Here is a 13,622-nt window from a genome sequence, read left to right as displayed (position 1 = left end):
TCTGCTGTTAGCAGGTCCTTTACCTCTCCATTTTCTGCGATCCATTGCTTCCTTCTTAAGGCTGCTTTTTTTCTACTGTCCACCATGGCATCCAGTATCTGGAGTCTCTTCCTTCCTCACTTCCTTTTCCCTTCCACATAACCGTCTAAAACTGTATGATAACCTTTTGTAAACACACACACACACATACACACACACACACACACACACACACACACACACACACACACACACACACACAAAATTGTGTAGTCACAGTTCATGAACATATCATTTCAAATTCCACAAACAAAATAAAAGGATGAAAAAACCATGAAACCTTACACTACCAAATACTGATAAGGGTTAGGATGTGTATGGAGACACATTTTGGATATTAAAACCATTTCTGACACATAATTACTAGGATTTATTTTGTACAGTAAATACTGGACCACCAGAAAGGGCCCGACTGAGATGATTAGCTAAAGGAGCTAAACACATATAATTGGACAAATACACACAACATTTTTATCATATGAATCTGTTATAAGCTATGAAAATAAAAACATTTTCATATATAATTGGCTATGATCACAAATGCAAATAATGGAAATGCAATATTCACGTGGAAACAAAAAAGACAGAAGGGTGCCTCAAAATATCTGAAAATCATTGTGATAAGGTAGAACTTTGTATAAAAGTTATAACATTTTCAACATAATTAAATAATAACTGACAAACAGATAAAATGATAAATGCAGGTACTTAACACTGTCATTTCTCGTAGAATACCATAATCAGTGCTTCATTGGATCATACAACTCAAAAAGCTGCTGAAACTTACAGTGGTGACAACATATCTTCCCTATCTGCACCATCAGGTGTTCTGATATGGCTTACATTTTTGTAGTAATATTCCTTAAGGATTTCATCACATTGACATTGATATATATTTATATGGAACACTAATGGATGAAACAGAGAGAACATGAAAGTGGCATTTCACACTTAATAGCATGTGTGCGTCATTTTCGGAGGATTTAACATTCTATAGAATAATGCCTACAGACAATCACTGAAATACCCAAAGTACATGCACAAGGTGAACGTGTCATAGCCGCAGCTAGTAATACATCTGGGAAAAATAGACAGTTATTAAGACTGACGTCATTAACTATTTTATGAAAATGGAACTGAACATGTCAAAAATTTTCTGTTTATCTTCTTTCAGAAAAAATCTTATCCATAAGTATCTTTCATTTGAAGCACAGTATAGTGAATTATTTTAGTGTTGTTATACAGATGACACAATTTACATACCACGGATATATGTAGTAATCTGATGGTGTTTGGTGCCTAAAATATATGTGAATGAAAGACTGAAAACACAAACTGATTTGAGAACATGAAATTCTGCCTTTCAGAAAAACATTTTGACTATAACACCAGCATTTACTTAATATTTTGTGTCAGGTGTAATAGTAGAAATTCTGATACGTGATGTTCTAACCCAAAACTTAGAACTAGTTGTGTTATGCAAATTAGACGTTCCTGCTTATAAACTTTGCTTTCACTTCCCAATGAATATTATAAAATATCTTAATTGCATGTAGAGTACGTTATATACAAATCTGAAAGAAGAAGAATAAGAAAAAAAAAAAAAAAAATCACACATGTATAAACAGCACCAAACTCACTGGAGTAAAGCCAGCAACAGTTCAAACTTTGTTATAAATATTAAAATGCAATGAGTATGACCATTTCTCCATCTGTGATTGGGATCTGCACAAACAATCAATAATGCTACTCTACACAGAAACTATAAGTAACGAAAAGGAAATCTAGAAGCAATACCGGCATAAAGTGTAAATGTGTGCTTTGAATCTGTAATTCACCTGGAATACATTTGATATTGGCCTGGATAAAGCTGCACAACTACTTCAGCACTGGCACTCAATTTTCACGTGTTCCTCTGATTACGACCATTTCTGTTGTGTGTGTCAACCACAGCCACAGATGTATAAAAATCAAAATAAATAAAAATGTGCACTGGCATATAACAATCACACAAAGTTTTTACTTTGCTGGCACTCCAGGGCAAAAAGATAAAACTAGCCCTCACATCATTTCATTTTAATGTTCTCATTTTCTTTTGGAGTGCTAGTATTTTGAAAGTTAGTTTCGGTTTGCTCTTAAAATGTCAAATGTTTGTCTCAATTAAAACAGTCAATATATATAAATTTGGACTGACCTACAGATATACCATATTATGACATCCAAATTCTACACATACCTAAATAGACAAAGTTTCATAATACATATATAATGAAAAATATACCACCAAATATGTTATCAAAATATTACAGCACGACACGACTAGGCAAAACGTCCCTCTCTTTTCACACAGTAGGCAGACATACAAAAATTTCAAATAACACACATATTTCTTTTAATCTATATGTACACATGTAAGTCTTGAGATGATTTCCCATCTGCCATAAAGTGATAATATAGTAAATATGTTAAATACATTGCACATTGATGATCTGGTGATCTAAATATGATATGAACATAACTACACAACACAGAATGCAAATACTACACAGTAAAGATCTTTTGATAATGGCATACACAGCATTTGAGAGCAATTGTACAAACGCCTGACAGCTCAATTTCAAAGTAATTTAGCTGCTAGCGCATATTGACAGATCTCAAGAAATGGTCACTTAATATTTTGAGTTCTTGTACACATTAATAAAAAATTGTTACCTGTAAATACATTTAAGTCCTAAATTCGAACGTAAAAAAAAGGAAAAAAGAATTTAAAATATTCCTGGAGTAGATTCTTTGGAACAAGTCACTTTTTACAACTATTTACTACAATACTCATATGTTTCAACATATAAAGAGTCATTTTGTACAATGAACAAATAACTTTCAGTTTATGAAAAGTTGTAAATAAGACAAATAATCTCATTTGTATTCAGATTTGTTATCACTTGGCTATTTACACTGTATTAAAAAGCTAATGAAAAATTTGAGATGACATTAATGCACAATATTTGTTTGTTGATATTCATACTACACTTAACTGTTGCTCATTCTAACATAGTTTTATCAGTCACATTTATCTACTGCAACATGTAAGACAAAAATATATTCAGTTATTTTACAGATCAGAATTGTAAACATTTTTCAAAGTCATATCATCCTTTACATCTGATGCAATGCTGCAATTGGTACAGCAAATAATTATAATATTCAAAGTGCGTAAAAATTATTTTTACAAGTATTTATATCATAGTACAGATATCACAAACACACATTTTGATAATAATTCATCATTTAAAACAATAATGAATGCTGAGTATGAATAACTGTAAATTTTAGCATGCGAAATTATCACAAGCAGTGATAACCCTGTGAAAGAAATGCCAAATTTTTATGGCATTTGGATTTACTGATCTCTCAGATATCATTCCAAACACAGGGGCAAAATAGAACAAAGTACACAGAAGAAATTATAACATGCAAGCTCCTTGCCATACTGGCCACAGAATAAAAGCTGTCCACACAGTCAGAAGGCAATGTATGGGTTGTTCACAGACTGCTATTTGCTGAAAGCTTAACTGTGTAAACACACTTGTGTACGCAACTAAAAAACAGGACAATAAGTACAACTGCAGGGGAACGCAAAGACAATATGTACTATCATTTTTTCCCGATGTGCAGTAGCTATTCTTTACAAAACTCATCACAATGCCCTTTTCTTTACTATCTGGCACTCATCTGTGATACTCTCAACAATGTCACTCAGTGAGATGAAGATAGGAGAACGTAAACTATATGGAAAATAATTCACACTGCAGATACTTGTGCACCATCATCATCTGAAAAACAAACATAATTGGGAATAAATTAATTTTTATCACAATAACATCATGCACAAAAGAAAAAAACATACAATATCAAACATCACTACCAGAGCTCAAATTGGCATATCTCCTCCAATTAGTTCAACTCTGACAGTAGGGAAGTCATTCTTTGTTAACAGCAAACCTAAGACTTTAAAAATATAATTAAAAGCACAATTGTTACAGTAAGTAAAAAGCAATATTTTTAGTAAATGGAGATAAATCAGAATATTAGCCTAAAACTAATAAAAAAATCTTTATTTCTATTTCACTTGCTCAGTTATGGCAACTCTACCCTTTCTCGTGTATGTTTTCTTATATCAACTTCCACCCAATAGGTGCATGAACTATGATTTACAGAGCAATTAATACTGGTTTCTAAAGTTCTGACACAATGTTCACTTCTTGAGGTCAAAGTTCCTAACTTGATTTTTCCAATCTGGTGCGCAGAAATATCTATTAATGTTAGTCATATATGAGGTTCATTCATATGCAACCTGGTCAGTTCATCTACCTTTGCCTTACATGTAAGGTGGCACCACGTAACTGCAGGTATGGTGATGCCATCTGTTGGTAGAGAGACTGACACGTGCACACCACTTGATGTTGCATAGTGCCAGTGTAGCTTCACGCCGAAGAGGTGGTGGTCACACAAGTTATCATTCACTACTGAACAAACAAGCGAGTAAGCAGGAACAATGAGGAGTGATTCGATTTTTGGCAGCAGAGGGAGTTGGAGGCCTGAAATGTATTGACAGATGAAGGCTGTGTACGGTGAGTACAGTCCGAGTCATTCAAGTGTCGTGGAATGGCGCACACGATTCCTTGACTAGCACAAGTCACTGGAAGAGGATGCTCATCCTGGACAGGCTCATCGTGTCATCAAACTGGAAATGGTTGCGGAAGTGAATGATTTAGTGTTGGACAGCCACAGAATCACCATGAACGAGATCCCTCAGTTACTGGGTATTAGTGTGGGCACCCCCACACCATGATGCATCAACGCTTGAAAATCTGTGCGCAGCCAGCTCCCTACCAACTCACCGCCCAACAGCACAATACTAGAATGGTGCTGTCTTTGAGTCGTCTGCAACATTACCATAAGGAGGAATACGGCTTTCTGTTGCATATTGTCACAGGTAACAAAACATGGTGTCACCATTTTGAACTGGAAGGCAAGTGTCAGAGCAAGCAGTGGAGACATATGATTTCACCGCCTCCAAAGAAATCAAAGGCCATGCACACCAGTTCTGGTAAGGTTATGTTGTCCTTTTTTGACCACAAGTGCCCACTGCTTGTCCAAGCTTCTGGAACATGGAACCACCATCAATACCCAGCATAATCAAGCCACTTTACAGAACCTTTGACAAGTCATCAAGTTGAAACATCGAGGCATGTTTTCCAATCGCATAATCCTCCTGCATGATAATGTCCGCCCACACACGGCCAATGCGGTGAAGATGACGTTGAAGTAGTTTTGGTGTCAAACGATGGAATATCCACTGTGTAATCCCGATCTTTCACTGTGTGACTTTCATATGTTTAGACCTCTAAAACATGCTATCCGCAGACATCGATTCACAACGGACGATGAAGTGTGTGACTGGATACAAGCCTGGATCCGATGGCAGCCTACTAGCTTCTTCGAGTATGGAATTGACCAGTTAGTGTCACAATAGGATAAATGGCCCAACAGTTTTGGTGACTATTTTTGATTATGTGTACTGTGTATAACTACATTTTTGAGTTAATAAAATCATTACCATTACCTTACACTAGCGACCAGGTTTCATTTGAATGCCCCTTATATATTAAGACACAAGCACCCGTTCTTTACTTTACAATGTCTTGTCTTTTGTTCATTTTGGCATTATTTTTATGTCAACTAGTAACTCACAAACCATTCAGGACAGTGAAATATATTAACTACAATGCTGCTTCATGTTTATATAAAAACTGTTCTACTGGAAATAATATGTGATGTTAGTTTATGTAACTTTCATACACATAGCAAAATCAATCTTTCTGCTATCATCAGAGGATGGAGACAAACTGGCTACAGTAACATGTCTCTTAAGGCCTAAACCTAATATCTACACTTTGTAGTGTGCCACAGACAGTGAAAAAAGTGTACCCACATTTTTATAAATTTTATTGCTTTCCCACTCGAACATGGCTGGTAAAAGACTGGGGGAGAAATAATAATCACCAAATTTATAAAAGCAAATAGCTCTTCACAATAAAATAAGTGCACATAGATAAACAGGGAAAACAAGCTCTCTTCTTTCCTATATCCAACACGAGTTCCTAGGATAAATATCAGCTAATATGGTAAGAAGAGTGCAGAACACTTTGAAGAAGCAGATTAAGTTGTAACTATAGTGTATTTTCTGCTAATATTCCAGAATATTAACATACACAACTTACATTACATTGCACAGAAGTTCGCTTACTGTTTTTCCACAATCTCACCCTCCCCCTGGCAGTCAGAACAACCTTCTTAAGTCTTACACTAAGTTTCTCGCATTTTAAAACTCACTTGCTATCAGATTTGTTGTCACACATTCAACTCATATTCCACAAAGACTTCTCTCTCACACTCACTCACTCTCTCTCTCTCTCTCTCTCTCTCTCTCTCTCTCTCTCTCTCTCTCTCACACACACACACACACACACACACACACACACACTCATACTTTTTCTGATTCAATATTCTCCATAGCTTTAGCTTTCCTTTTACAGTGGGACATTCCCTTTGTCCTTATATTTAAACAATCTACTTGGCCAGCAGTTCCTTCATTACTGTGAAGATATATTATTTTCTTTATAACTTCTATATACAAAACAGTAATATTTAATAATACCTGAAGATGAGAGCACAGTCTGTTAAAACCAGTTGTTTTAAAGAAAGAATGTTTTATGCGATCTTGGCTGCTGAATGATTTTTAACAATTAAACAGATCACCCTTCAGTTCTCTCAAAATCAGAAAATCCAGTAACATTTTGTTTTGATGCTGCATCAGTAACTACTTCTCGAGAACTTTTTTTTACACAGATCCAGCTTTAGTGTAGTTATCTGCTTCTCTCTATAACTAAACAACATGATAGATCACTCTGCATGACAAGAGTATTCACTCATGTTTGTAAGAACACACACACACACACACACACACACACACACAAATGATGTACTCTGAGAAATGAACACTGATGCCTTGTTACAAGTATAGTAGAAACTTGGATAAGCTCACTTTATTAAGCAATAACAACAATACAGAAAAGTTAAAGGCAGATGTCACAACATTTAATGTAGTTACTGAATTATACATAAGAAGAGTTCACAAACAAAGTTACAAGTGGTGTTGCAAGGATAACCTTAAAGTTTCAGTAAAAATAGGAAAGATGGGCAAAAAACACAACACAAAAAGGCAAACATATCGCAAAGATGGGTGTTCCACTGATAATATATACCAAAGAGGGCAAAAAAAAAAAAGTGTTGTATATTTTCTGTAGTAAAGATGCATCTCCCTGTGGTACATGGTACATGTATAGGAGCTCTGAGAAATTCAGTAAGGACATTACTTCTGCAACAGGCGTCATGTTACTAGCGCAATTTGCTAAGTGGACATGTCAGGAAAAAATTAAGGTAATAGTGGACTCCGTTCATCACCATATAGCTGTCAAATTAAAAAGTCTGATATATGAGAATTATTGTTTGAATTGCACTATATAGTGCAATGCCGGAATGAAAAGGTGTCATATAGTTACTTGTAAGAAATGTTTACAATTTCAGATTGAAGGTAATGTCCACCTTGCAAAACCTTCCAGAGATATAAAACTTGGGTACCCAAGTGCCAACATGAAAAGTCAACAAGGAAGGGCACAACAAATCACTATCAAAATTCAAACAAAATATTGCAGCCACCATAAGAAAGGAAATGTATCCTTTAAAAGAAAGAGGGATGATTTCATCACAACAAGAAGAGGGCAACAATTCCAAGTATTTCATAGGGAAATAAAAGATATGAAATTTATCTTATGAACCCTTAGACTGTCGATGCCCAGAGTGACAAAAATGGAATGGAACATGCTGGCGATGTAAACTGTTGATTAGTTGCTGATAAATGATAAATTGCAGTTGTTACGTGAGAGTGTGGCGGAGAGGAAAGACGATTTGTTGCTCCCAAGCATCTGTTTGTTACACTCCCAAGCAGCTAGTTTTAAAATTAAGTTGATGATGGCTGTCTTGATTGCCAGTTGAAATATTGAAACAGGAAGTCGACATTTCTGTCTGCAATCCCAGAATCTCATGGAATACTTATAATACCAGGAAACTTCAAGATACGACTATAGTAGTCTGGCATACCACTTTTGAGATAATTAAATTATTGGAGATCTGAAAACTTGGGGACATTTCAAGTAAATATGCAGTACAAATGTTGATTACAGCTATTACCACAACAAAATCTGTTTTATAGGGAGCCGAATTTCTTGCATAATTAAGAAATACAAAAAAATTCTGTCGCTATTCTCGATCTATGCAGTTTGTGGAAACAGTTGCCAAATCTATGAAGTATTTAAAATCCAGCAAAGAGGTTCTTTACCAGTTCAGTCCTCTTTTCTCTATTGATTCAGTATACCAACAGACAAACTGACAACAACATGAAACAGAACAGACACCGCACCGCATATTGACATAACAGACTCACCCTGATGGGCAATGAATCCACCATCTGCACAATTACGCCTGATGACCTGCAGATACGTGGCACTAGGTGGGAATGTGGGTCGGCTGAGAGATGTGCCATGATAGTCCCCACAACTGTGATAGACACTGTGCCTGGATGGTGCAGTGGTTAATGCAGGTGTCTAGTAAGCATGAGATCCTGGGTTCAAATACTGGTCCAGCATAAATTTTCATTCATTGCCACTGATTCCCCATAAAGTCCCAGTGCAGCTGACATCAATAGTCCCTTTTCCTTTCCTTCTTCCCTCCTCCCCACCTTCAATTTACATAATTTATTCTGTCCCTTCAGTCTGCAGACAGTCCCAATAATAAAAATGTTATCACTGGTAAAAATGGTGCTCTAATCGATGGGACAGCAGACTGCATTCTCATTCAACATTTCTCTACCCTTGTGACACAGTCATTCACTAAGTTCTAACGTATTTACTTTTGTAGTAATTCATTAAAATTAAAAACAATGTTATATGATGCAAACACGCCTAAACAATGTTCTTGTGATTACTCAAATTTAGGCCACAATAATCTGTAAAATACTTTCCACATCTCTCAGTTTAATACCACAGAAGAAAATAACTTCACTGTAATTAAATTTACACTACCTAGTTGATTGCTGGAGGGGGAAAAGTAATTACTTTTTTTTACAGTTACAAAAACTCCTTAAACACAGTATTTTTATGGTGGAGTACTTATACGGAAGAGGGAATGGTAAGTCAGGGGGAAGGAATCAGGCACAGGTGGTGCGATGTGTGAACATGCTCATGCCAAAAAATTGCACACAATGCAGCATTCCTGTGGAACATCAGCAATACACACATTACATGCACGCCAACATGCAAGTACATACAAATATACAGTTTATATTTACAGAGTGCTCCACATATTTATCAATACACATGCTTGGCACACACACACACACACACACACACACACACACACACACACACACACACACACACACACACAAATATCAATGACAATAAAATCCCAACTATAAGTATTTAATTGAAATGTTGAAACAACAATAAAATAAAATCTAGGATAAAATATCTGATGTGCTGAATGTGGGAGCTGGCACAAAATTTCTTTTAAACAGTATTAGTGAACTGCAAGAAGAAAATAAGGCTTAAACTGCAGGGTTAAACACAACTAACAGTTACAATAAAGGTGTATGCAAAAGGGTTGCACTCTTCAAACTCATGTTCTACTGTTAGGAATTTATATTTGAATGAAAAGTTACCACTACAGAAGTTACATGGAGGAAAAAATTGGATAAACTGTTTCTTTAATATTGTCATTCTCATTCCTTGCACTTCTTTTTAAATGGCTCTAGGATTTGGTATATTAATCATCAGCTGATTGAAACACATGTGGCCTGTCCTCCTCCTTCAATTGCAATTATCAAAATTTGGTAACTTTCCAAAAATCAACTTCATAAAATATCCCCCCCTCATGTGCTCCTTGTCTTGTGTAGGCTTTCAGAGGATCATGTATTAAATTTAGTTCTTTATTTTTTGCTGTTTGACTTTCCTGCCAAAATTCCTTTATCTTTACTGCTTTGGAATCATCATGTTTGTAACACTTTTTTTAAAAAAAATTACTCTAACCATTGTTTCTTCTTCTTTTATTATTTCATTTCTCTGTAAATCTTCCGTGAACTCTTGAGTCCACCCCCCCCCCCCTCCCCACTCTTCAAAAGTAATTGAGGATCTGTTTAGTTACATTGTCACCAACAATGTATAAATTACCAGACTATCTGTCTCTCCTTATTTACTGTTTGTTATACTTTCTACATTCTGATTTATTTCAGCACTACTTAATTTCCAAGAGTATCCTCTGTTAGTGGCCCAATCATTTCTTTATAATTCTTCTTTCACAGTTTCTAGTTCATCCAATCTGTAGTTTAGTTTTAGCTTATAGGCATTCTGAAGCCACTACTCTACTGTAGTGTGCATCATAAAGTTATTAAATCAACATATTTGTTGTGAACATTCTTTGTCTATCTTTTGAAAGCTACCTGAAATTATGTACTTCTAGGCTACTTAGTTTTTCATATCTGAACTGAATGTCTAACAGAAACTGAAGACTTTTTCTAGAATAATGTACCAAATATTGGAATATCTTTCACTGTTCAGGAACTTAACCACATATTTATCCATTGTAATAACCACATAGTGCTACTTTTAACAATTAAAACAACACTCTGGAAAAATGAAGTAAGTATTCTTTGGAATTATGTGAACATTATAGATGTATCAAATCTGGCTTGGAAAGAGACACTTTGTTAAGAATGAGCATATTCTTTTGTTAAATGGGGTGAGAATTGTTAGGGGAGAAATCTTGAATTCTATGCAGAAAATAAATATTTCCTTGATGTGAAAAAAATTGGACGTAAAATATTAACACAATTTACATTTCCATTGCATTACTTTGAAAAGGATGCTGTAAGCAGAAGCTATTGTTCTTTTTTGTCATTTACATTAATTGTTACAGAAAGATATATCATGATATATATTTTCTTTCCTTCATGATTTTTTTAAGTAAGTCTTTGAATAATGCAAACTGAATACTAATGCCATTTAGATTCTGAAAAGTGCAAAGACAAATGAAGTATTGAGTGCATTCAGTCTCAGAACTACAATGAGTAAATTTCATTTTTGGGTTGTAACTACGATAAAAATCTGAATCAAGATAATTAGGGAACTACTAAATAGATAAGCAACAACTCTGCGCACACACACACACACACACACACACACACACACACACACACACACACACACACACACACACACACAGTTTCATTTTGAACTTTAGCCTCCTTTCTGTCCCATATTTCCATTACTGGAGTCCTGCATGGAGCTCACACATACCATCATCGTCCAGATCATTGGTGCTGCAGTAACCCACCGAGTGCGGTGTCGGGACAGTGGGTACAGCGGTGACGCCCTCGTGAGAGTGCGCCCGTCCTAGTCTCTGCAGGCGTGCCATCTGCGCAGCGACGCTGTACGCGGGCGGCTGTCGGGGGGGCGCACTTCGAGGGGGTGGGGGAGGCATAGCCCCTGCTGCAATATAAGACACGGGACCGTGCGGTGGCTGTGACGTGCGATTGCGATGACGATGCAGTCACGAAAGGCAAAGCATAACATTGCAGCAGAGTAGTGCAGCCAAATATGTATCAAGCAAACAATCATGCAGTGTATAAAGCTTTGTATGAAAAAGTAAGTATACATACAACTCTTCATGTCAAGCAAATGGTTTAGTCAATATATTTCCACAAGTTGATACTTAATTTCCATCGGTGCAACCTATGTAGCTATTAAGACACACACATTTAATTGTAATGACAAACTCAAATTAGGCAATCAAGCAGAAAAATAATGTGTATCATCACATAGATATCTCTCATGACTGCAGGGTGAATATTAAGTAAGGAGACAAATTCAAAAACATTTATATCAACACATGTCTGGAAATGGATGGTAGGTCTGCAATGAAGCAATTAGTACTAGTATAATACACTACATATTACATGGTACTAATTAATCATAAGCCTACACAACTGTCATCTGTGGCCTGAGGAATGGTTAAATCACTGCATCAGCAACAGTTCAGGATTAGGATTATTGGCGAGTACCAACATGGACCATCTGTCTTCCCACAATGCCATAATAAACATACATGTGAAGTTCCTACTGAACACACTGGCTATTTTACTAAAGAATGTGTCTTTTAGCAAAATGGCAGGTAAGATGGCCAATGTGAGCTGGAGCACAAGGCCACTTCCATCTCACTGTTCATCAACAGTCCTTGTGCGTAGCAGCCTTGTCCACTAGACTTAAATCTCCTTGAGTGTTACATCAGTGCACCCAACAAAAGTTTTGTGTACTGAACACTTGCTGAAGTACAGACCGTTGAACAACATGCTCATGTAGGCTGTGACAATATTTGGCTACCCAACAGAACATTTGAAAAGTGAGACAATCCACGATGTGCCATGTAAATGTTTGCAATGCACCACATGGGAGCCACTCTGAAAATCTTTTGAAACATGAAAGAAATTAATACCAAGTAATTAATGTATGGTGTAATATACCAGTACTACAACGGCTGTCACAAAAATAGGCAGATCAATGTTAGTTCTCTGTCTTACAGCACTGCCACTTAGTGATAATTTTCAATGTTAGTAAACATTCTGAAAAAAGTCATACATCTGTATTTATACTCTAAAATATGATATGGTACTTCCCAAGGGAAAATAATTGCCACTTGTTAAGGGAAAAAATCTAACACTACCAGAAATTTCTAAGAAATATTAATTTTACTTTAACTGTTAAACATGCCAGAAACACTAACGGATTGAAAAAAAAAAAAAATGTACGACTATCCTCAAATTCCAAAACAAAAAATAAAATAACTATGAAGTGCGAAACTGTTTCACCTGTGCAACAGCAAATGATGTTGTTGATGAATTCACATCCTATTCGACCTCGTAGAAACTCCCAATGAACGATTTGGTAAGAAAATTATAAAATTAATTTTGGTAACGTCTGAGACATCATTACCATATTGAGTCACCTATGAACAAGGTTTTCTTGTACATGTACAGCAGCAAAGGAGAACTTGCATGCCACTGCCAGGATTCTTGTTCTGACGGCTTACCTTAATGTGACCAAGAATATTTCCTACCACTTGAACGGATTATATTAGCAGCTCTTACACACGTTTTATTGCAACATCCATCACCTAAAACATCGATATTCACTGCACAAAAGTGCCTGTTGATATTTTCAAACCATCATTTCTCTTGGAGCCTTGCCAAAATTATTTCTTCAAATGGTTATGCAAACACCAGGTTCTGTACAAACAAATCATAGGCCTAATTTCCTCTGTAAGAAATTAATGTATAGCCCACAAACATACAGTGAGGTGCAGTATCCCTCTGATCTCTAAGAAATCTGTCCCCATCGTCACATTTTCTG

General features: G+C 36.0%; 1 protein-coding gene across 8 annotated transcripts in view; it reads right to left on the bottom strand.

Moving 5' to 3' along the window:
* Positions 1-583: 583 nt before the first annotated feature.
* The window catches only part of LOC126281256 (rap guanine nucleotide exchange factor 2), a 382,130-nt gene continuing 369,091 nt past the window's right edge, over positions 584-13,622 (bottom strand). For 6 of the 8 annotated variants that reach the window (XM_049980060.1, XM_049980068.1, XM_049980116.1 and 3 more), the window contains 2 exons: positions 11,514-11,705; positions 584-3,872 (listed from right to left, as the gene is read on the bottom strand). In XM_049980060.1, the coding sequence (XP_049836017.1) occupies positions 3,841-3,872; positions 11,514-11,705 (224 nt within the window). In that variant the 3' untranslated portion in view covers positions 584-3,840. The remainder of the gene's footprint in view (positions 3,873-11,513; positions 11,706-13,622) is intronic. The other 2 variants (XM_049980078.1, XM_049980096.1) reach the window with 1 other exon arrangement.

Source organism: Schistocerca gregaria, chromosome 1 (genome assembly GCF_023897955.1).
Source record: "Schistocerca gregaria isolate iqSchGreg1 chromosome 1, iqSchGreg1.2, whole genome shotgun sequence".
NCBI classification, from domain to species: domain Eukaryota; kingdom Metazoa; phylum Arthropoda; class Insecta; order Orthoptera; family Acrididae; genus Schistocerca; species Schistocerca gregaria.
The sequence above is the reverse complement of the archived record's forward strand: the minus strand, read 5'-3'. Positions and strand labels throughout refer to the sequence as shown.